Source organism: Anopheles cruzii, chromosome X, assembly GCF_943734635.1.
Source record: "Anopheles cruzii chromosome X, idAnoCruzAS_RS32_06, whole genome shotgun sequence".
In the NCBI taxonomy this organism is placed as follows: domain Eukaryota; kingdom Metazoa; phylum Arthropoda; class Insecta; order Diptera; family Culicidae; genus Anopheles; species Anopheles cruzii.
This window is the reverse complement of record NC_069143.1, coordinates 6230845-6253143: the sequence shown is the minus strand read 5'-3', so window position 1 is coordinate 6253143 and position 22299 is coordinate 6230845. Positions and strand designations below refer to the sequence as shown.

General features: G+C 44.4%; 3 protein-coding genes across 3 annotated transcripts; 1 reads left to right on the top strand and 2 right to left on the bottom strand.

Moving 5' to 3' along the window:
- The first annotated feature begins 8100 nt into the window (after positions 1-8100).
- LOC128273258 (sodium-dependent neutral amino acid transporter B(0)AT3) lies at positions 8101-12696 on the top strand. The gene is made up of 9 exons (XM_053011197.1): positions 8101-8193; positions 8290-8588; positions 8711-9315; positions 9410-9657; positions 9740-9847; positions 10051-10254; positions 10344-10501; positions 10568-10831; positions 10967-12696. Exons 1-9 carry the CDS (start codon positions 8101-8103, stop codon positions 11163-11165), a joined length of 2178 nt encoding a protein of 725 aa, XP_052867157.1. The 3' UTR covers positions 11166-12696.
- LOC128278301 (tRNA dimethylallyltransferase) lies at positions 12068-14929 on the bottom strand. Its single transcript, XM_053017005.1, has 6 exons — positions 14798-14929; positions 14595-14732; positions 14265-14479; positions 13568-13712; positions 13383-13486; positions 12068-13265 (listed from the first exon to the last, which is right to left on the bottom strand). The coding sequence occupies exons 1-6, from the start codon at positions 14927-14929 to the stop codon at positions 12671-12673; spliced, it is 1329 nt and encodes a 442-aa protein (XP_052872965.1). The 3' UTR covers positions 12068-12670.
- A 754-nt stretch (positions 14930-15683) lies between these two features.
- On the bottom strand, positions 15684-16450 carry LOC128278290 (uncharacterized). Its single transcript, XM_053016994.1, has 3 exons — positions 16310-16450; positions 16086-16184; positions 15684-16014 (listed from the first exon to the last, which is right to left on the bottom strand). The coding sequence occupies exons 1-3, from the start codon at positions 16378-16380 to the stop codon at positions 15684-15686; spliced, it is 501 nt and encodes a 166-aa protein (XP_052872954.1). The 5' UTR covers positions 16381-16450.
- Between the last annotated feature and the right edge of the window lie 5849 nt (positions 16451-22299).

Sequence of the window (22299 nt, the reverse complement as noted above, 5' to 3'; positions counted from 1 at the left end):
CAAAATTTATAATTTGGCCGCAAAATGCGTCAATATTTCACGTCTTTATTAGAGTCAATCCTTTCTTGCACTTTAGTATTCGTTGTATGCTGCGAAACAATTTGATGTTTAATTCATGCAATTTCGTTGTTGTTTCTATTGATCGGTTTGCATTTATACCCCACCTATACCCCACCAATACAACAATAAAAATATTTGCCATGTTACTATGCGAACAACTCCAAATTGGGGTGCGTTTTCGATTCTCACTCTTGAAAAAAAAAGTGCAGCAAAAATAGTAAATAGTGAAAATAATCACGAGGATATTTAAAATTTAACGTCACGGCATTCAGGAGTCGTCTTTCAAACTCGTTGGCCCAGATCCATGTGTAAATATGCTAAACACGACGTTCGGTGTTGTTTTGAAAGTGGATCTTTTTATGACTTATTGCCAATGATCGTAATCCGTGCTTCGCTTCGATGTTATTGTTCATTGGTTGTGTGTTGTTAGTCCGGGCTTAGTTGGTGGTACCCACCAACCACCAATCACTGAACTGCTCAGCCAGGAGAGCAACATTCTTCTTCTTCTTCCTATTTGGCCCTACAACCGTTGCGCGGTCTTGGCCTGCACCAGAGACAATGTTAATCTCTGATGCTCTCTGTAACGGATCGTTTTTACGGGCGGGATTGTTAGCCCCGCGCCAACCCCTCTCTCCCGCCGGTATCGGGAATCGAAACCATGGGCGGCTGCGTGACAACCGGTCACGGGATTCGAAAGCCAGGCCAGCCGCGTGACAGCGAAGAGCGTTACCGACTGCTCTATCAGCGGGGGTTATACCCCCCGGGTTATTTAATTGCCGTGGCAGTTTTTGGAAAAGGATCGGTAGCGGAAAATATTCGGAAAAGGGTCCGTGGTGGAAAAAGTGGAATTAACGGAAGTTGCGAGCTTTAAATTTTAAACATACGAAGGTTTTATGCACATTGAACCACTGCTGAAGGTACTTCTGTATTCTAAAAGTGGATGGCATAGCGAAGAGACAAAGCGCGCTTAAAACGATGGAGCTAAAAGTTTTCCTGATAAAAACGCGAGCCATATAATGGATAGGATCGTCAAAAACCACGCCAGGGACCAATTTTGACGAAGACATGAACCAAGTTTGCATTGTGCCTACACAAACACCATGCTATTTGAATATCCTACTTCTTGTTGTACTACAGTGTGGCGGTGATCGCCAGTATCGCGGACGATAAGCGCTGCATTGGACGGCCATGGCGACACCAGCACCGTCCAGGGCAGGCAACAACGACCCTTTGGCAGAGGGAGCGCCAGCGCACCATTAGCTGCTCTCAAGAGGAATGCTCCTCTGAAGAACAGCGAACAAACGCCAACAAATACGAGGGCCTGCCGAGTTATTGCCGATGTTACGTGCTGAGTCAGTAGCAATAGTGCGTGATTACAATGAGGCTTTTCAATTCATTTAATATAAAACAGGTACTTTTAGTGGAAACATAGTTGCATTACCTGTTGCAAAAAGGACATTAACAGCACAGCAATGAACATAAATAAAGACGTTATTACAAAGAGATCGTATGGGTAAAACACAAGCTAAACACAAATCATACTGTTGAACTATGGATTGCGCGTTTCATAATAACTGGCCGCGGCTTGGTAAATAAACTAACAGGTTGTTTCCAAGATATTCACTGTTTTTTTAATGTGAAATTTACATTATTTGTTTTTACTTTTAGATGAATAAGATTATTAACTAAACCTGATTCATAAAACTTAACGAAGGATGCAAAAAGCATGGTATTTGTGTTGACACGGTGCAAACATTGTTCATGCTCTAGCCATAATTGGGGGTTCCTGGATTTGTTTTTTCAACACATGCTATCGCATCATCTGGCCCGTGGTTTTGGTATCGTGGCCATGATGTATCTGTAAGTGTTTTTTTGCATTGTGTACGGTTGCTGGTCAGGATCGCTCGCCAGGATTAGCTGCCTAATAAAGAAACAAATAAGTAAGTAAAAGTAAAAAACAAAAATATTGCTCCGCTGCTTTTGAAGATGAATGTTGCTGTTAACAGTAAGGCGTACGTGTAGTGCACATATACCGAAGCGCACATAAATTGGCAAAATTGCTTAAGCTTTTCCAAAATTTGTGGAAATGTTACTCGCAGAGAAGCCCTGGATGCATGAAGCAAAAAACACGCGAGGATCCCTGGCGCTGTAGCTACTAGGTTCAATGGTTTTCTGGTTTACTATCACGGAGATTTTGTACTGCCAGAAAGAAACCGAACGCATTTGCCTTCTGTGTAAGCTTCAAGCTATGTAAAAATACCTACAAAATTATCTAAAAATACTTAAGAGGCCAATAGATAGATATTTCGCTAAAAGGGAGGAAAAAGAAAGAAAAGCGGAAAACAATAAACAGATAGAGAGAGAGAGAGAGAGAGGGAGAGAGAAAGAAAGAGAGAGAGTGAGTGGTAGAGGGGGAGGGGAGGGTGCGGATGACATGGGAAATAAAAGATAACGAAAGAGAGAAGAATTTGAACATTTGAAAAGGGGACAGTTTTTGTGTGACCATTGTATCTATCAATTGATTTATTTCCGTCAAATGTTAGATTAGCTATTAATTTTATTAAACCTGGTAAGCATCAATAACTACATATAGGAAGATGGGTATTTTTGAGTGAGATTTTTATTGTTGGAGCAAAAGTGGGAAAGACTAAAAGTGACACAGCTCGTCAGCCTTTGTTACAGTTTACGAAGAGCCCATGAGAAAGCGCCGCATTGAGAGAAAGAGAAGTAGAGAGATAAAGAGAGAACGAGAGAGAGAAAAACAGAGAAAGTGAAAGAAAACGAAAGAGAAAGCAAGAAAAAGGGAGAGAGGGCGATAGCAACAATTGTCTAGTGTTTTGAATAAGAAGTGTTGATGGACAGGAAGGAAAGGGGTGGAACAATTGAGCGAAAATTATTGTGATGGAATTTTGAATAAAAAAGACTTTCCTACCATCACATCCGGGTGGTACGGAAACGGGAAAAAAATGTGCTTTTGGATGTTTTACTTTGCGTTACCTTTCATCCCGTTCTTCCACCCAGGTTGGCGTGGGGCCAACAACCCGGCCCGCACAAAACATCGTTACAGTAGGCAACAGAGATTAACATTGTCCCTGTCGGTGGCCAGAAACGATGAATACTATTTCACCAATTTGCACGATTCTTCTGCTTGCTGCAGTTTTTTTCGGTATGCCTTTTCCAAATTCGTGCAATTTGCATTTTGCATTTTTGGAGTATCCAATCGTATTCACCAGATTTGGCCCCTTTTTTATACATTAAGTGTTTAACTTATTACGTTAAACATTGACTAGAACTTAAACTAAACATAGCACTACTACACCCGCCTGGTTTCGGCCTGGCGAGGTCCTATCCATTGGGGGGGGGATGCTCAGCTCGACCAGCGAGGTTTCGCGCACTTTGCCGAACTGCTTCTCCTCGCATTCGGTTACAACCGCTGGGCGGTCCTATGCTGCGCCTATTGGGCTCTGTAACGGATCGTATTTACGGGCGGGGTTGTCGTCACCGCGCTGCCCTCCTCCGATGCGCATTCCATCCCTCACGCAGCTCCTCCGTTATCTCACGGCACGCCTGAGCGATGTCTCACCACCTCTCCAGGCTGACGAGAAGCTGCCGCTCCAGCGTGTGCAGTAGTAGAGTCGGTAAACCTCATGGCGTGCAGGTATTCCCTGAAGAATCCGCTGGCCAGCAGCCGGCGTCTGCTGGTGGATGTTGTGGCGTGCCGAGGCATTAGACACCGCAGCATCCGCGTCACCCGTGCCGCCTTTTCCGCCACGTAGTCCACATGTCGATTCCACCACATGTGGTCCTGGAGAACGACACCCAGGTATCTCAGCTCCCGGACCGCTCGGAGCTGAACGCTTGCCGCCTGGTAGTTCAGCAGCTGCGTCCCACCCCTCAGACTTCTGAAGACCAGCGTGTTACGAACGTCGCAGGTCAGTTCTCGAAAAACGATGCATCACGCGACCACTGACCCACTTCCGCGATAGCGGCAAGTGCCAACCAGCAAACACAGCGTTAGCACGTTAGCTGGACGGTCGGCACGCACGACCAACCGACGAACACCGGGCGGGGTTTTGGGCTGGCGCGTAATAGTAAGCGTCCGAACGGTCCAGCCCTCCACTGTCAAGTACTACACTCTGTCAACTTTCTATAGCCGCACCCACGTTTTCAACGTATCTTCGAAACCGTCTTTCCGATTCAACTTCTGCTTTTGGGACTTTTTTAAGTAGGCAAAATGATGAATAAACCCTTTTGGTTGGATTGAAGTTTTATGATTTCTAGCTTTTTATCGACCAAATACGATATCAGCACTGTCAACTTTCTATAGCCGCACTTCGAGTTTTACTTCCGAGAGTAGTTTTCATAACGAGTTTTGCAAGTGAATTACTTAAATATGCCAAAAGGAAGTGTTCTAAGTAAAAAAGAAAAAGGATTGATAGAGGCATATAGGCTGGAGAGTGTTACTATTCGAGAAATGGCTCGAAGAATAAAGAGATCCAATAAAGTGATCAGTAATTAGTTAAAGGATCCTAAACGGTATGCAACTGTGCAATGTACTCTGAACAAAATCAAGATGTCGATGAGAACCAAGTGGAACATTGTTAAATTGGCGTCAAATTCGACAATATCGCTATCAAAAATCAAATCTACACTGGATCTGCCAGAGAGCAGGGAAGCTATTCGCAAGATTTTGCAAAACAGCCCGAATATAACTCGAGCAAAAATGACCAGGGGGCCAGATCTAAGCCTACTACACCAATAAAAACGTGTAGAATTTACTAAACTGAACATGGAACGTCGGTGGGACATGGTGTCTTTGAGTTTTGTTCTGCTTTTTCAAGAGCATATTTTGTATCAAAAGAACCAATTCCGGTTTCGGGTTTTTTCGTGTAGGTGATCTTTTCTGATGAAAAAAGGGTTAATTTAGATGGGCTTGATGGTCTAACAGGCTACTGGCGAGATTTACGCAAAGATCCGGAGTACTTCTCAACCCGTAACTTTGGAGAAGGATCTCTGATGGTGTAGCTTGGGTTTTGCTCTGCGGGCAAGATCAGTCTGGCTTTTACATCTGGTAAAATGGCCTCTAACGATTACATCCAGATTCTAGAACATGGTCTGATCCCGTTTACAGCTGCCAACATCCGAAAAAATTGGGTTTTCAACAAGATAATGCTAGCATTCACACCAGTTCGATAACTTGAACATGGTTTGCTACCCATAAAATCGATTTGCTTGGGTGGCCAGCGCGAAGTCCGGATCAAAATTCAGTTGAAAATGTCTGGGAATAATGGTTAGACAAATTTATGCGGATAGGAAGCAATACAGCTCTATTAATGAGCTTAAAGCATCCATTTTGGAAGCTTGGAAACATATGAACCGAAAAATATTGAAAAACCTGGTTAACAGTATGACAAACAGAATTTTCCAAGTCATTCAGCAATTAGGGAAGCCAACTGACTATTAATCCTCATAATAAATACTGAGACTTGAAAAAAATCCACGCATATTGATCATTTTATTAGGTGCGGCTATAGAAAGTTGACAGTGCTGATATCGTATTTGGTCGATAAAAAGCTAGATATCATAAAACTTCAATCCAACCAAAAGGGTTTATTCATCATTTTGCCTACTTAAAAAAGTCCCAAAAGCAGAAGTTGAATCGGAAAGACGGTTTCGAAGATACGTTGAAAACGTGGGTGCGGCTATAGAAAGTTGACAGAGTGTAGGTGTTCTAGCCTGATGGTCTGAGGAACGGGTCTACGGTCGAGTCACGGGACGTCGCACCAATTCAGGGAAGATAGTCCGACAGAAGACAGAACGTGACACGCGAGATCACCTGTGACCGCCGAGCTTCGCGCGGTAAGGTTAGTTGTATAGGCCCTGGTCACGGCGCGGTAATGGTCACGCCGGCCCATTACACATCGCCTCGGTCTTCTTAGGCGCCAGCGCTCGGCATCGGTCGGTGGATGTTGTGGCGTGCCGAGACAGATTTGGCCCCTAGTGACTTCCATCTGTTTTCAGACCAAAGCGTGGAATGCGTTTTTCATTAAAAAGATTACGTCATAACAGCTGTGGAAGCGTATTTTGAAGCACTTCCAGTTCCTCACTGCAGTGATGGATATTATAAATTGGTGTAGGAACAAGTTTATTGATGTTCAGAGTGCCCATACTGAATAATAAAGTGTGTTTCAAACCGTAAAAATGTATTTTTCTTATCGAGACTACGAACTTATTGAACAACCCAGTATGAAGTAGTTTCGGTGTGTCCGGCTACCACTTTGTAAACTTGTCTTGTCGATACGAACCCATCGTACACTATTTCCCAGAAGTTCACCAAGTCTTTTTTCTTCCTACAATCATTGTTTTTCTTGGGAACTTTTTTCTCTGCTTATGCTGCTCTTGCCTACTATTGTCCTGACCAGCCGCTTGTTGTGCGCTCTCCTAGGTCACAGCTGTGCACTGTTACTCTCGGCTACCGTTTCGTACGTTTCCGGAACAGAGCGTACAAGCCGCTCAAAATTCCCAACCAGGGAACGCTGCATAACGAGTCCTTCTGGTCCTTCGGTCGGCACGTGAGAGACTGGCGGGGGCTCAGAGCCTTAACTCTCACAATGCTCACCGATTGGAGCGCTCCATTCTCGTGTGTTCTGTGCGAATAAAACTTTTGGTGCACATGTTCTCTCATTCGGAGCTAAGCACGCTGTTGGGTGGCACTGTAGTTCGGAGAGTCAGTAATCGCCGTTAGCAGGCACAGCGTGCTACCAGTGTGTAGTGCGAGACACATCGGCTCCGGCAATGCTTTGCAGCCACCAGTAGGAAGTCGGCTCCCTTATTAGTCATAGAAGAGGTGCCTAGAGGTGCTCGTGTGCTCGTGTGCTCGTCGGGGGTGTCCTCACTGACCAAAAAGTTTTCGGGAAGCTCAGGATAGTGTATACCCGCTTTTCTTCGGTGTGTTTTACTGTAAATCACTTAAAGTCCGCAAGTTCTACACCTGTCACAGTTCACAAGAACTGTAGCACTTTCTCTCTATCAAACGTTAAGTAGAACACATCAATCCATAATCACCTCAGGTCAATACTCTCTCCCTGTCTCTCTCTCTCTCTCTCTCTCTGTCTCTCGTGTAAAATAAACCCACAAACGCCTTATCTGAATTTAGTTTTGTGAATGAAAAGATTTTTGTTTTAGTTTACACTAAAACTTGTGCTTCGTTGTGGTGTCATAAAAAGGCAGCAAAGATTGGCAAGCCGTGACGTTGGCGTTATGTAACAATCTTCGGATTTTATACAGCAGTCGATGTCGGTGTAAAATTACTAGAAGTACATCATGTACATCATATATCCACATGTACCGTGTATAGTTTGCATAGTTTGGCTAGTGTAGTCTGCATGCCGATAGCTTATTAGCTCATGATATTGTTTTCTACGTTTTTCGCGCCCCTCTCGGCATATTGCTTGTAAATCTTCCCTTTTTCCACTCCATCTGCACTATACTTGTACAAGGCATAGCTGGCATCTGTGCAGTTAGGCAGCAGTTTCATGCAGTAATTCATACTGCTGGCACTAAGAAATCCACGTTGTGCATATTAACTTTCCACAACTAATCCTACTCAGCTAGCAATAGTTCCCGGAGACTCTGAACGAATGTGTGATACCACCTTAATTGCGTAATAATCATAACATTTCACTGTTTGCACCGTTTATATCTGCAGCACAACCCTACACCCTAGAATCTTCAAATTTGAGTTCTCTACAGTTGACGCTCGAAACCGCCACGAAAGTCGAAGTAAAGAAATACGTACGCACTTGTGGCACCTCACCGCACACCGTCATGCACGTAACCTGCACCTCACGATTGTATCACAGACCATAAAAAACAAACAAACCAAAACAGTAAATAGTATACAGCTTGGGGAAGAGAGCCGAGCGGTGCGCTACGCACTTCCAAGCCCGCAGCTCTTTTCAGCTCAGCCCTTCAGCACACACCCCATTGTGACGCTAGCGCTGTCATTTTTTCCCATCCCTGCTGGTCGTTGCCGTGGCGATGGCCAACACCGCACATTTATTCCGTAGACAAAGCTCACGAGATCTGAATCAGCATGCGACAGTGCGCAGTATAGACGAGCTCGAGCTTAAGGTACGTCGTCGTCCGGCAACGCAACGCAACGCAACACCAGGAGTAGCGCGAGATGCTGACAGCTGAGTCTCGCGTTTCTCTACCCACTCATTCCAGGAGCTGCGCAGTCGGCTGGTGCGTGCCGAGAACGGATCCCAGACTGTTATCTACGGGGCCACGAACCAGGCGTTCATCAGCGACGATGATCCGCCGATGGCGCAGATGCTCGATATCGGGTTGTCGTCGGATTCCGGACCGGTTCCGTCGTTTCAGCGGCAGCCGCACCAAGCCGGCACCAGGAAGGTGGCCATGCAGGCGTCGATCGCTTCCGACCACGGGCCCGCCATCGAAGAGAAGCCGGAGGATGAGCGCGAGAGCTGGGACAGCAAGTGGACCTTCCTGTTGGCTACGATTGGGTAGACAAGACTGGCTTTCTAGTAGCGGTAGGCACCAACCGTGTTGTGATGCTGTCGTTTTGTTTCTCTCTGATCCTCTGCTGCTGCTGCTGCCGCCACCACGCTGCTGCCGCTGGTTGTAGCTATGCCGTTGGTCTGGGAAACGTGTGGCGCTTTCCGTACCTGGCGCAGAAGAACGGGGGTGGAGCGTTCCTGGTACCGTACTTTATCATGCTGCTGCTGCAAGGGTTGCCTATCTTCTACTTGGAGCTGGTAATCGGGCAGCGGCTCCGGAAGGGCGCTATCGGTGTATGGCACGAGGTGTCGGTGTACCTAGGCGGTATCGGCATCTCGTCCGCATTCGTCAGCTACATCGTGGCACTGTACTACAACACCATCATCGCCTGGTGCTTGATCTATCTGCTGCATAGCTTCGAAACACCGCTGCCGTGGGCCGAGTGTCCGAAGCGGCTGTTCAGCAACTTTACGTATGACATCGAGCCAGAGTGCGTGGTTTCGTCGCCCACCAAGTACTATTGGTACCGGGAAACGCTACAGGTGTCGCCCAACGTGAACCAGCCCGAGCAGATCAACTACACTGTGGCGATGGCGCTGATTACGGCGTGGTCACTGGTGTACCTCTGCATGGTCCAGGGCATCACCGAATCGAGCAAGATCGTGTACATTACGGCGATCTTTCCCTACGTGGTGCTCATTATTTTCTTCTTCCGCGGTATCACCTTGAAGGGTAAGAAAACGAGCTCCGCGCACTTCGCATCCTAACAGTAACAGGAAGTACCGCCAACTCTACCACTGTCTCTTCCGTCACCATTCTTGCATAGGAGCACTCGATGGCATTGCGCATCTGTTCACACCCCGTTGGGAGTCGATACTGGAGCCGGTCGTTTGGCTGGAGGCAGGAACGCAGATTTTCTTCTCGCTCGGCCTTGCGTTCGGTGGGCTCATTGCGTTTAGCTCGTACAACCCGGCCAACAACAACTGCTACCGCGATGCGCTCGTAGTCTCGATCACCAACTGTTCGACGTCAATGTTCGCCGGCGTGGTTGTATTTTCCGTGATCGGGTTCAAGGTGATCCGCACTCGCAGAGGGGGGAGGGGGTGGGGTAAATATCACTCGCTCTCCTAACCCGCATCGTTTCGCTCGGTTGTAGGCTACCTCCATCTACGACAGCTGTGTCGAAGAACGCGCCGAAATGGTACGGTTGAACAGAACGACCGACCTACTGCCACCCTGTGACCTACAGAAGGAGTTGGAAAATGTAAAGCACTCTCTACTACTCTTGTTTTCCCCCATCCCATCGTAGACAACTTGGTAGTTGGCGGTGTTCTATGTTTTAGTGATTACGTAACGTAGGATTGGTGTGTAGTCACCTTCGTTTGTTATGTTTTATTTTTGCTGTTGACAATGTTGCACATTGCACTTGGAGTCATGGAGCGGGTCCTAACCTAGCGTTATCCACAGAGCGCATCGGGGACCGGGCTGGCGTTTATCATTTTCACCGAAGCCATCAACCAGTTTCCGGCCGCTCAGCTGTGGGCGGTGCTGTTCTTTTTGATGTTGTTCACGCTTGGCATTGACTCGCAGTTCGGCACGCTCGAAGGCGTCAGCACCTCTCTGATGGATATGAAGCTATTCCCGAATGTGCCGAAGGAAATCATCACTGGCGTAAGTGTTTGCAGTTGCAATGTTTGCGATTGGCGCATACGTGAGACATTAGCGCACCGTTACCCACTGTGACTTCACTCCGCTGTTAGGTTCTGTGCCTTTCGTGCTGTGTCATTTCGATGTGTTTCGCGAACGGTGCTGGTAGTTACATATTCCAGCTGATGGACAGCTTCGCCGGCAGCTACACGCTGTTGATTATTGCATTTTTTGAGTGCATCGGCGTCAGCTACATCTACGGTCTCAAGAGGTAGGCCCGGTGTCGGATCGCGCCGTCACGAAACCCACACTGCAGTCTGGCGTTACCTCGTTACAGGTTTGCCGACGATATCGAGCTGATGACCGGCGCCCGACCCGGCCTGTATTGGATGCTGTGCTGGAAGTACATATCGCCGATCGCGATGATCACAATATTGGTCGCCTCATTTTTGGAGCTGGCGTCTGAGGGGAGCAGCTACCCGGGCTGGAATCCGCTCACCGGCACCACGAACCAACAGGAGTGGCCGTACTGGTGTATCGTCGTCGCGATCCTACTGATCCTCGTGTCAATTCTCTGGATTCCGGGCGTAGCTATCCTCCGGTAGGCTTTCTTTGTCTTTCTATCTCTCTCCTTCTCTCACAGTCTCTCTATCTTTATCTACGCCTAACGGTTCCCTCGGTTTTTTTTTCCTATCCACTCCATCTGCACCGCGCACCATTGTTACGGTTTCCGTAGATTATGTGGCATCAATATCATCGAGGACAGCGAACCGGCGTGGTTCCCGTCGGCCGAGCTTCGAGACGTGCACGGCATCGTACCCCACGAACCGACAGACATCGAAATCTCCTTGCTCTGTATACGAGCCGACGGGTCGGAGGGTCTTTGCTGTCCGACGTACGGGCCCCGTGAGCAGCCGCTCGACGAGGAGGATTAAAGCGCAGCACGTGTACGTAGGTATTAGATCCCTCACAGCTTCGTGCAGTGTACACAATTTGTTTTTTAAATAACGAGATTTCTGTTTGAAATATAGAAAGCACCCACATCTGTTAGTGAGTAACCTGGTTTGAAAGGTACGTTCCTCTTTCAAACGTATCTGATTTCATGCAAATCGGATGACGGATTAAACAGTTTCGCACGTTTATGTGTCAGCACTTTTCAAGCTATACGTTACTAACTAATAGATATGGCTGCATTTTACATTGGAAAAAAAATCTCGTTAATTCAAATAAATACGCTATGCTTTCTTCGGCATGTAAAAAAGCTGCGAACACATCACCATATATCTTTCAAGACTCGTGCCACCGTTACCAGTAGTGAAAGTAAGAGGGAGAAAGAGAAAAAGAGAGAAGGAGGAAAAAGAGAAAGAGAGAAAAAGAAAGAGAAAGAAAGAAGACCTCATCGAAATGGTGTACTCAAGGCAGATCATTGAACATATTTTAACATCCTATTTATATACGGTAGAACTGTCTATCTTAGCTGTGGATAATTAATGAACTAGTTTCTATCCATCCGTGCATATACCGAAAACAGATATACTGATTTGTAAATGTGTACATACTTGCATACATATACACAAGTATATGTATGTGGTAAAGGGAGTAGCAATACACACTACTGTTACTGGGGTTTAATGGTTTATTAGGTGCCAATTCATGTTCTACTCGCTATTTTAAGTATTAGTATTGGGATTTACTGTTGAGACAACTGATGAGGAAAACATACTACATTCGTGTCTAAATATATATATACATATATATACATATATATATATATATGAACAAAAGTAGTATAGCCAGAGTATATAAAGGAGATAAATGTAAAGAATACATTGCATCTGCTTTGTATAGGCAATCGAATAGTAAGCATAAAGCACAGGCGCCGGCAGAGACACGTCACAGTGACAATAACGAGAAACTGATAACAGGGGCAGAATTGGCTAATAGAAGTGGGAATGGGGGAGCAGTCGAGTCATGCCCACGATAGGACCCATACACATACTGGGCCGCGCTAAGCTACCGAACCTAGCATATCAATGTTTTTTGATCCAAATTACACTTGTTAGTTGGATCCTCTATTATACACTGTAATTCATACGAGAAGGAAATTCCGAACGTTATCTTCCCCGTACACCGAAAACTGACAATAAGCGAACCAGTGATCGATCGTTCACTAGAACTTTGCAAACATTATCGAACGCAACTGGTCTGATAAAAAAAAAACGAAAACATTATATTTACCTAATACACTAAAAAGAAGAATGTAATAAAACAGAGCAACTTGATCCTTCAAACAAAATAAAGTTATACATGATTATTGTTAAACATCTGAAGTCAAATGCGCGCCTGCTAACGCGCTATTTCGCTCCAAATGGAGGTCCAGGGACAGTAATGCTAAACAAATGGAGGTCCAGGGACAGTAATGCAATGCGTCAACGCTACATCAGGGCAGATTCTTCGTTACGCTAGCGCCAGCGACCGAACAAGGCGTTCTTACTTGTGAAATATCCCGTCGATGCTGGTTTTTCATTATCATGTGATGCTTTTTCGATCGAATGTGCAACTGCCACTGGTATTCCCCAACTATGACCCTCTGGCACGCTTGACACTCGAAGGACTTCTCTGTAGCGAGTCCATCTGCTTGATGGACGATTTTTGATTCCCCCGTATACGGTGGGGCCCTGCCAGCTACAATTGCATCGATAATAGCGGTCGCTCTACCCAGAACGTTCGCGTCCCACTGGTCGTTGTCCGTGGTGTCCAATGCGTATATTGGCGGCACCTCTCGACCAGTGTTGCTTAGGAAGCGGTTCCGTATCCAGCGTAACTGCCGGCGAGCATATCGCTTGGTTACCAGCTTCAAGTTGTTCAGGCAGTCGGCTAGCATTAAGCGGGCCGCCTCCGACGGCGCCGATCCGAGTGTTGGTTCACCGTCCTCCAGCAGCATACGGTCAGTGTCGGCATCGTAGCGCTCTAAGTACCCGGCGAACTCCTTGAAACCAATGCTTTGAAGCACACCCTTGTGGTAGTCACAGTGGCTGCAATGCAATTATATAATGCGCAAATGGCTTTAGTTTGGCTTGAGCTTTCAGTGCAATGGCTTTAATATTTAAAGGAATGATAACTGACGGGAATGGACAAGACTTGTGACTTACTCATACGGCTTCACATGGCTTTTGTAGAACGCTCTGATCTCCGTTAGTAAACCTTGCGATACCATGCTATCGACCCGGACCTCCAGCCGTTTATCGAGAGTTTCCTAATAATAGAACAAGTTCAAACGCACTGAAGTCGTTGCGGTGCCCTGTGATAAGGTGATTGCTGTTGAGAAATGGACAACCTGTTCGCACTGCAGCCAAAGCATTACGACGTTCCGATAGCGTAGAGAGCCTCCAAGTCTGGATGCCCCTGGTGCCGCGCGCTGGGCAGCCAACATTTGGCTCATGGTTTGTGTTCCACCGGACTCCACGTATACCTCCAGTGCCCTAAACAAGTAATAGGGCAACAAGGTTAGAGGCATTTCCGCTTGTATTGTGATAAAGCGAATGAGAATGAATAGGAATAAGCGAATGATAAGAATTATAAGGACTTTGATTGAATTAATTCATGTGGTTTTGCATCTTGCGCTTCATGCGCTTGTTGTAATGTTCATTGAAGTAACATTTGCTAATGTTATTACAGTCACAGGGTTGGACACGTAGCAAGGATGCCGGACGATTGTCTGATCAAAGTGCTCTCGTTGCTTAACAGGCAAGCACAATGCGTATGCTGGCCCGATGAGGTCGAGACTGAGTCACGGCTTATGCGACGTCTGGCATCCTGGCGACAGACAGTACATAACCGATACGAGTGAAAACGGTCTCTTTCTGTTGATTGCTAATGACTTTCCTGCTAATCAAATGATCTATTACTGGTACTCTGCCTGGACTAAAATACACTCGATAACGTTCTAAGGCAAAGCAAAACGATGAAATAAAACGAATTTAAAACTGAAAGGTCAAACAAATTATATAATGATAAATTTTGAAGATAGTCACGTCCTTTGTCGTGACGAGCTTTTCACCATCAGTGGACCACCGCACGTGCTGCTTACCGTCTTCAGTGCGGAGATCCCTATACACATGCAATGGGTTAGCTCAGTAGTGCGTTTAACACCATCACTGATCAGGATTTGCCAAAGTAGGCTTTCTATGTAGTAGTTCGTGCCGCCCACTATGATCGGTATGCGCTCGTCCGCTAGCAAAGAATCGATCTACGTAAAGTACTCATAAAGAAAAATTGCGTTGAATTTAAGGGGCGTTAAGCCCTTCTCTAACGTCCTAACGTTCACCAAAATGATTCGGTCTATTGGCATTGTAAAAGGATACAATCGGTAGCGCCTGCTCGCGGAAATGAGTGACGGTGAAGGCCTGATCAATAGAGGTTACGTCCAGCATGTGGTGCTTTACTAACTTCTGCTCATCTTTAGTCGCCTTTGCTGTGACAATGTCCAAATTTTTATACACCTGCAAAGGAGAATAGTAAAATTACTCCTTGGTCAGATTACTCAGCTTAGTAATTATTTACTGACCTGCATCGAATCGGCGCTGATAACCTCACCCCCGTACCGTGTACCTAACTCGAGAGACAGTTTCGTTTTGCCAGTCCCCGTAGAGCCGAGGATGACTACAATTGGCTTTATCGTTTTATTGCTCTGTTCCATAGGGATACTCTTTCTGTGGATATAAACGGAATTGCCGCACCGGAACCGAGCACAGCGTTTTCTGAGGTCGAGAACGATCTTTCGAACTCCTAAAACAAAACTTGCAACCATAACATAAAACAAATATGCTGATGCTTCGAAGCGGGAATATTGACAGTTTCCTGACCGGGAATTTTCTTTGACAGCTCTGGTCGTTTGTTTTCGTATGGCGCGATGTCGCGCGTACATAGGATATATAATCATTTTAAAAATAAATACGCTAACGCTGTGTTTATCGGATTTAGAAAACTGGTCGTATTCTATTGTAGATTTGTTACTAATTCTCTATGGTCCATTGCGCTGTTGATGCTATTGTTTCCTTTTGGCTGATGACGGACGAGTTGGGAACCGTATCGGTTATATTGTCCGCACGGATGCTTCGTTTAAATGCATATATTTGTAAATTTTTGTTTCAGAAAACAAATTTAAGTTCGTTAAAAATGATGGAGGATCCCTTCGTGTTTCGGTGCAAAGACCAGCACTGAACACGGATAACTCGTAAAGCGAACGTAACGCGAAATATAGGCAATTTTGACAGTTATCGTTCGGTGTGATTCATGCGAATGCGAAGATAGAGATGCGATAGAATGCGAAGATGAAGATAAAATTCGAAGATGAATAAAATGAAGTGTTTTACGATTATTATTATCCGGCAGCTTCAAACGCCAAGTCGCCATGTGGTTTGGTAAAAGTTCTTAACCAAAGATTTCTTCTTTCAAAGATTCAAGCGTAAGGAACATCCACTGTATTTTAATGATACTGTGCTACTGAAGTGCGCGATTTCTTCCTCTAAATCTTTCGTTTTAGCTTGATGCCCCGAATAGCGATTGTATATGTACAAAGCGTTAAATGTCAACATTAGCTCGCTCAGTTCTTGCTGCACCGAAAACAACAGACTAATGCCTTGCTCCAGGTCAGCTAGTTGAGCTGATAGATCTACAACACATGTGCCTTCCTTCGAGGCCTCATCCAACGGGAATGAGCATCTAGCTTGAATGTATTTATAATCGTCCAACAAAGGGTTGATATGGCAATTGATGTCTCTACTGCAACGTAGAAAGAAAAATAAACAATACTTTAACCATTCAAAATTTTTTTTTTTGATAAAATGGCTTACACGGCTTCGGTACATTCAAACATTTTAAGCGATTCTTCACAGTATAATGCTGTCGCCAAAACACTTTTGATATCTGATGAACACTTGGTTGCATCAGAGCTGGAATGATGAAAGTAAAAAGATATGCATTACCCATGCGGGTTATTTGTAAAACAATATTGTACGACAAGGACAATAAAACCGAAGGCTATCAGTTTTATCATCAAATAAATGTTATTGCTTACTTGCTAAGGTCTTCGTACTGTAGAAAACTTTTAGCGTGTATCTCTTTGATGCGTTTAATTTTTTCATGCATTATTGGTAAAAGAGACGCAAGCTTCCGCAAAACACTTTCACTGCATTTACTTGGACATATTGACTGGCTGCCAGGCTTCATCTTCGTCATTTCTTGCTTTAAAAATATATATTGAGACACATAGTAAAAGAACAACAACAACTTATTTCCCGGCTTACTGTTATTAGGGGGCCAGACGAACCGTAAATAACAGCGTAAAGTTAATTTATTATGTCAAATCGTTTGCGCTTCGTTTGGCAGGCTTAAAATATAAAAACGTGGTCACCGAAATGTGAAACGTGTTTACATTCGTGTTAATGGCCCGAGAAAATAGAAATCGAAGAGGTAAGTTGATTTCTGAATAATTTGTTATGAATTTTTTAGATTTTGCTGCTGTACCAGCAAATAAGAACTTACATTATCCTCTCTTTGTAAACAAAGTGAATGCAAACAGTGTTTACGCTAGGTTTGACGCTTGTTTTTACGTCTCCGTGGACACATACACTTTTTGACATAAGCGTAAACGATTTGACATTAAAAATTTATTTTACTGGAAGGCCACACGAATCTATATGTAAATATGTGCTATATGTAAAAAAATACAAAATAAAGGCCCGTCTGCCCGGCCAGATAGGCCCCTGTCGAGGGGTCAGAAACAGGAGTGAGCTTCCATTTTGGTTTAATTTCGTCGAACACTTTTTTATGTTCCTGATTGGGGAAACAATTGTTTTTTATTGTTAAGTGTGACTCCTCTTGGTCTTCCTGGTAACGGCGGGCCCACCGCATCCGGCAGCAATTGTTTGAATATTTATTTGGTGTATAGTTACTTTAGCTACCGCGAACATCTACTACCCAGACTTTATGCAGACAACGTTCGTCGGTAACAGTAGGCAACTGACTTTAATGGTGTACACGGTGTTTTTTCATAATTGGGTCTATTGAAGACATATCCCATTAGAAATAAAACGTACTCTGCTACTGTGCCGCATTAAAAAAGTGCTTTTTCGGTATTTTATGGTGTTATAGTGTTTAGCAAGGTGCCAGGTGCCATGAATTTTGGACGTGAATGTCCGAAATCACATCTTCTTTTCATCATTCGAAAGAAGCCGATTCTTGCAATCCTGGCATGACAACTCCGTCAACGGGACTGGAAAGATCTACATACATCGGTCAACAATCAGCATCGCACATTGCACATCGAAATCGATTTGCTCTGGAACGCTTCATATAGCACCACAAACACTCCAACACCGGAAGAATGAAGCAGCAATGCATTCATAATATTTTCAACGTACATACAAACATATACATGATGTTCGTGAAAATATGCACAAGAAAAATCTATTACCTATTCAACTTTTTCAGCCTAGCTCACCCGCTGATCATGAAAGTACGAACGATGTAAAACCGAAACCCCAGCGCGGATGTTTTGCCCGGAGAAAACGATTAACAGATCAACGAAGGATTTGTGCTAAATTGAACTGTTCGGAACAATCTCCATACGGATTGCACACAAACGACCTGTGTAGAAATATTTAGTTTCTATTTGTGAATAGAAAATAAGTTGTTAATTAAGTGCTTGTCTTTTTGTGATGTGAAAAAAAAACCTGTAAGTAAATAAACAGCAACAGTACTTCAACAGCAACTTAAAACAGAACTTCGTTCGTCATTGTTAAATCAAACTCATTTTTCCTTGCTTCTTATAGTTCAAACGAAGACAAATTTGGCTAAAATTATTATAGTTTTGCTTAGAGAAAGAAACGCTACATGTGAATATGAACAGGAGAAATGTGATTTTTTAAATAATGTAATGTAATGTAAGGTTTGTAATGTAGTAACAGAAATATATTGTTTTGTTATTTATTTATTTGGATTTGATTTCTTAAACAGTAAACATGGCAAAACCTAAATACTTTGAACACCGATTTCTAGGTGACAGTACTTGTATCGATTTTATGCCCGTGCTTACGGGACATGCGCCTTATTATTTACTGAAAACTGTACGTTTACATTCAGTGCTTTGTGTATGCTGTATGCAAAAATGGTTTAGTTTTACGTATCATCCGTGGTGCACTGCGTGAAGCACTAAGAAAATGAAAAACACATTGAAGTATCAAGTAGGAACGAAGTATTTTCTATAGTATATTAGAGCTATCGTTATTCAAAAGATATCACGCCGGTAATTGGTTGTAAGTTTCTTGCAAAGTGTATCTCTTGGTACTTCTGCATCGAAGAGTAATATTTCGACATATGCTATTGGATGTATTATGAAAGGATAAAGTTAACAACTGAGACTGAGGTAATTGAATTCTTACTGCACGCGACTGTTTGAAAAGATTCTAGGATATTTCTGAAATTTCTCATTATTAGATAATGCTTTCTTATTATAAGAAGCTGCTGCGGAGTGTTGTTGGTGGGGATTGCTCAAAAGTATCATCAACTTCTAGTTTTTATTATCAACATGAAAGCTTTGAGAGTAATCTTACATGTGCTATAAGTGTTACTAGGTTGGATTTTTAGATCAAAAGTGTTTAATTTAACTATTTTTCCTAAAAACAACTACGAAGTAAATTTGGTAGTAAATAGTAATTAAAGTGCATTCAGTTAAGGAGGTTCCAGAGGTGGTTATTAATGTATGTGCTAGGGGCTCCTTCGTTTGAATCCGTTGTGCGAAGAAACGTTCATATATCACTAGAGTAATTCTTTCGAGTAACTTTTACTAGTTTTTTTCTAGTTGCACGACGTACATGAATAGTTTGAGTAACGGCAAATGTGGTTCATTGTGGCTCATTAATATGGCGTTATGACTCATAGTATGTATGTAACAGTATGTTTAGCAATGCGCATTGCAGATTTACATCATGTACTCTCCAATAAGGGAAAGCCTCTACCAATGGATTCAAGGATCATTATATTTAACTAAATGTTTTTCAGTGAACAGTTTCACCTTTCGTTGCAGTTTAAGCATCATGGAGGAGCTACTTATGACGATAGTGAAGGAAGCCACTGGAAGCAAGCTTCAAAATTTAAAACAGGCCGCTCAAATTGCACAAGGTAAAAGAGGAAAAGAAAACATTTCTGTATAACATCGACGCACTTTTTCGTTTCATTGTTTGCAACACTTAATCTTAATTCTTTTGTAACGTCACCTGTATGAATATAGTAGCATTAACGCCTATTTCAGTAGTTGGAATAGGAGTTGTTTCACAGTGACGTTTTTTGCATAGGAACCGATTAATCGAAGCTGTGTGGACTAATAATCCACGGACGAGCCACAGATGGGTGAATACATTAATGTTTGAATGTTTACAGAAAAATTATCAAGACAGCAAGGCCTCAATCGGGATCATTCCTATGAACTACGGTCAGTTTGCTTTACGGCGCTGCAGATGGCACTGGAAACGAAACGTCCAAAATTTGTCACATATGGCTTAAATGGTCTACATGTAAGTGAGGAGGGGTAAAACTATCCTTCAAGTAATGATTTTATTCTCTCGTAAATTGTAGCGTATCATTCGTGATGAACGTTTCTTTGCTGGACTTGAGCCAGAAGATGATTCATTGTGGCTACCGGCACAACTATTGAGGTCCACCTCTTGTCTATCGACCACTGCGAACGAAGACACTGTTGTCAATGTATTACGACTTATTCTAGCTATGGCTTGCTCACCAACGTGCACACTGAACGGTCGTCTGCTAATAGAAGTCCTGTCAAAGTGCGGCGAATGCTGGGAAAATGGTTCTCGGGCGGTAAAAGCTGCCTCGTTGGCGGCCGGAAGTCAATGCTTGCGAACATTCTGTGCATTTCTGAAAGACGAGGCAGAAGAAATCATACGACTTGATCCGACCGGTATCATTAGCATGAGCATGGCTGCAGCAGTTTACAACGAGGTAATTCCTGTAATGCAGTGGTTGTGCAGCCGGCTAGTAGAGCCTTCTACAGGCAATCCTAAGGCCATAGAGACAGGAAGCAGCTCTCTATATTTAATGGAGTGTATACTGACATTGGTAGTATCACTACCGTCGGACGTTCACGCGAATCCCCATTTCACTGCATTTCTTTGGCAAAAATTCTGCCCTACGCTTGCCGCCACGATGGGTTCGCCGGGAAGGGTTAATAAAAGTAAAAAGTTTACATACCGGTGAGTATTGTGAAAAAACAAGGTCCAAAACTTTTCCGAACAGTTAGGCAATATTTTGACAAAATTTCCGTTTTCTTATTTCCAATAGCGATGCAATAAATTTGATCGAGAGTGAAAATCGAGGATTCTTCACGCGCCCTGGACTCGACGGGCTACAGGCACGGTGCATATATCTGACCAGCATCCAATTGCTACGAATAGCAGGTGCTTTAAACTCACTTGTTTTCGGAACGCTTATCAGATTGGAGTGGTTGTGATACGACGATGCAAATGTTTTGTTTTTAAAATGCGTTTTTATATCAAAATTTTAATGTAACGATGTGAATTACGCAGGTGCCCAAGGAAGTCTTCGACCAATGCTCGAGGCTTTGTTCCACCGGATGCTTCTACTGCCCGTTCCAAGCAATCGTGTTGAGCCGTTACGCTACGCGCGGGAAATATTCAAATCGCCCGAACGCTTAATCGACCTTGCCATCATTCTGTATCCCGACAAAACGCAAAGCAGTAGCGATGACATGGCACTGTTTCGATTGTAAGTTGTTCGATCAATATAAAAGTAAATTTAACGCCGTGCTTCAGTTTAACAAATGGAAGTTTGATTTTTCATTAACAGGGTAATCGATGCTATGGAGGAGTGTGCCGTCTCATGGCACAATGGGAGTACGTCCGTGTATGGTGCTCTTAGTTCGAGTGTTGAATGCATTGTTGCATTGCTCGAAAGTCTCAAGATGCTATCGTCTGGAAACTTTGACGAATCGCTGATCGATGATCGCATCGCAGAAGCAGTCAACCTTCGTTACTCGCAGCTAGCCGATGCGGACTATAGTGGACCGCTTACATATCAGTCAATGGCCCGGTTACCTCCTCTTTATCGCGATGCTGTTGCTGAGCTGCGACAAATCGAGTCTTCCTCCGATTCCGATGCAGACGTCGAGCAGACCTTGGACCCGGATGTAGGATCTATCGGTTCGGGCGACACAGAGGGCCCGGAAGATGAAACACCCTCTTCTGGCGATGATGTTTCGTCGAGAACGAGCCAAGGCAACTGGTTGTGGTCACATGTTGAAGAGTCGTTCGGTTCCCGGTCGGACGGCGACTACGATAGGCATCATGCTCGCGAGTTTGCTGTGATCTTGACGAACGTGCTCGTGCCGAGCTTGATGAAACTTAAATCGTCGATCGAGGTGGACGAAGCGTTGCAAGAGTTTGCCTCAAAGGTGTGTGGGCAAAACTGTGTCACACGGCTCGACAGTGAGTACGGTCCAACAATGCTCAATGCGGATGGTATCTATCTTGCTACTTTTTCGGCACTACTGCTCGCGCTACAACTCATGAACAGCGGCCACTACGTGGGTGATACGAGCAAACAAATAGCAATACCATTGTCTGAACAGCAGTTTGTTATGTCGGTCCAAAACTCGGGTATTCTCGTTTACCAGTCATCTGCTTGGCTGCGAGAACTCTATCAGTGTATTTTGGCGACTAACCCGCTCAGCTCACTGCCAACATCGCAGCACTGTGCCTTGATCGACATGCTGTACGATGCGGGAGGCGTGGGGCCGACTCAGATGCTATCCGACTGGTTACGGCTCCAGTCAGTGGTGCGTATACCTAACGAGCTAACCGTCAAGCAACAGGCGGCCAAAAAAATAGCACGCCGGTTGCTGACATGCTGTTGGGACTCGATGGTAGCGGTGCTAGCGGCCGGACTTGGAGACGCAAGCGGTTCGCATAAGGCACGTCTTTTGAAGCTGTCGAAGAAAACGCTGCGCGTCAAGAAGAAGGAACTCCAGGGCTC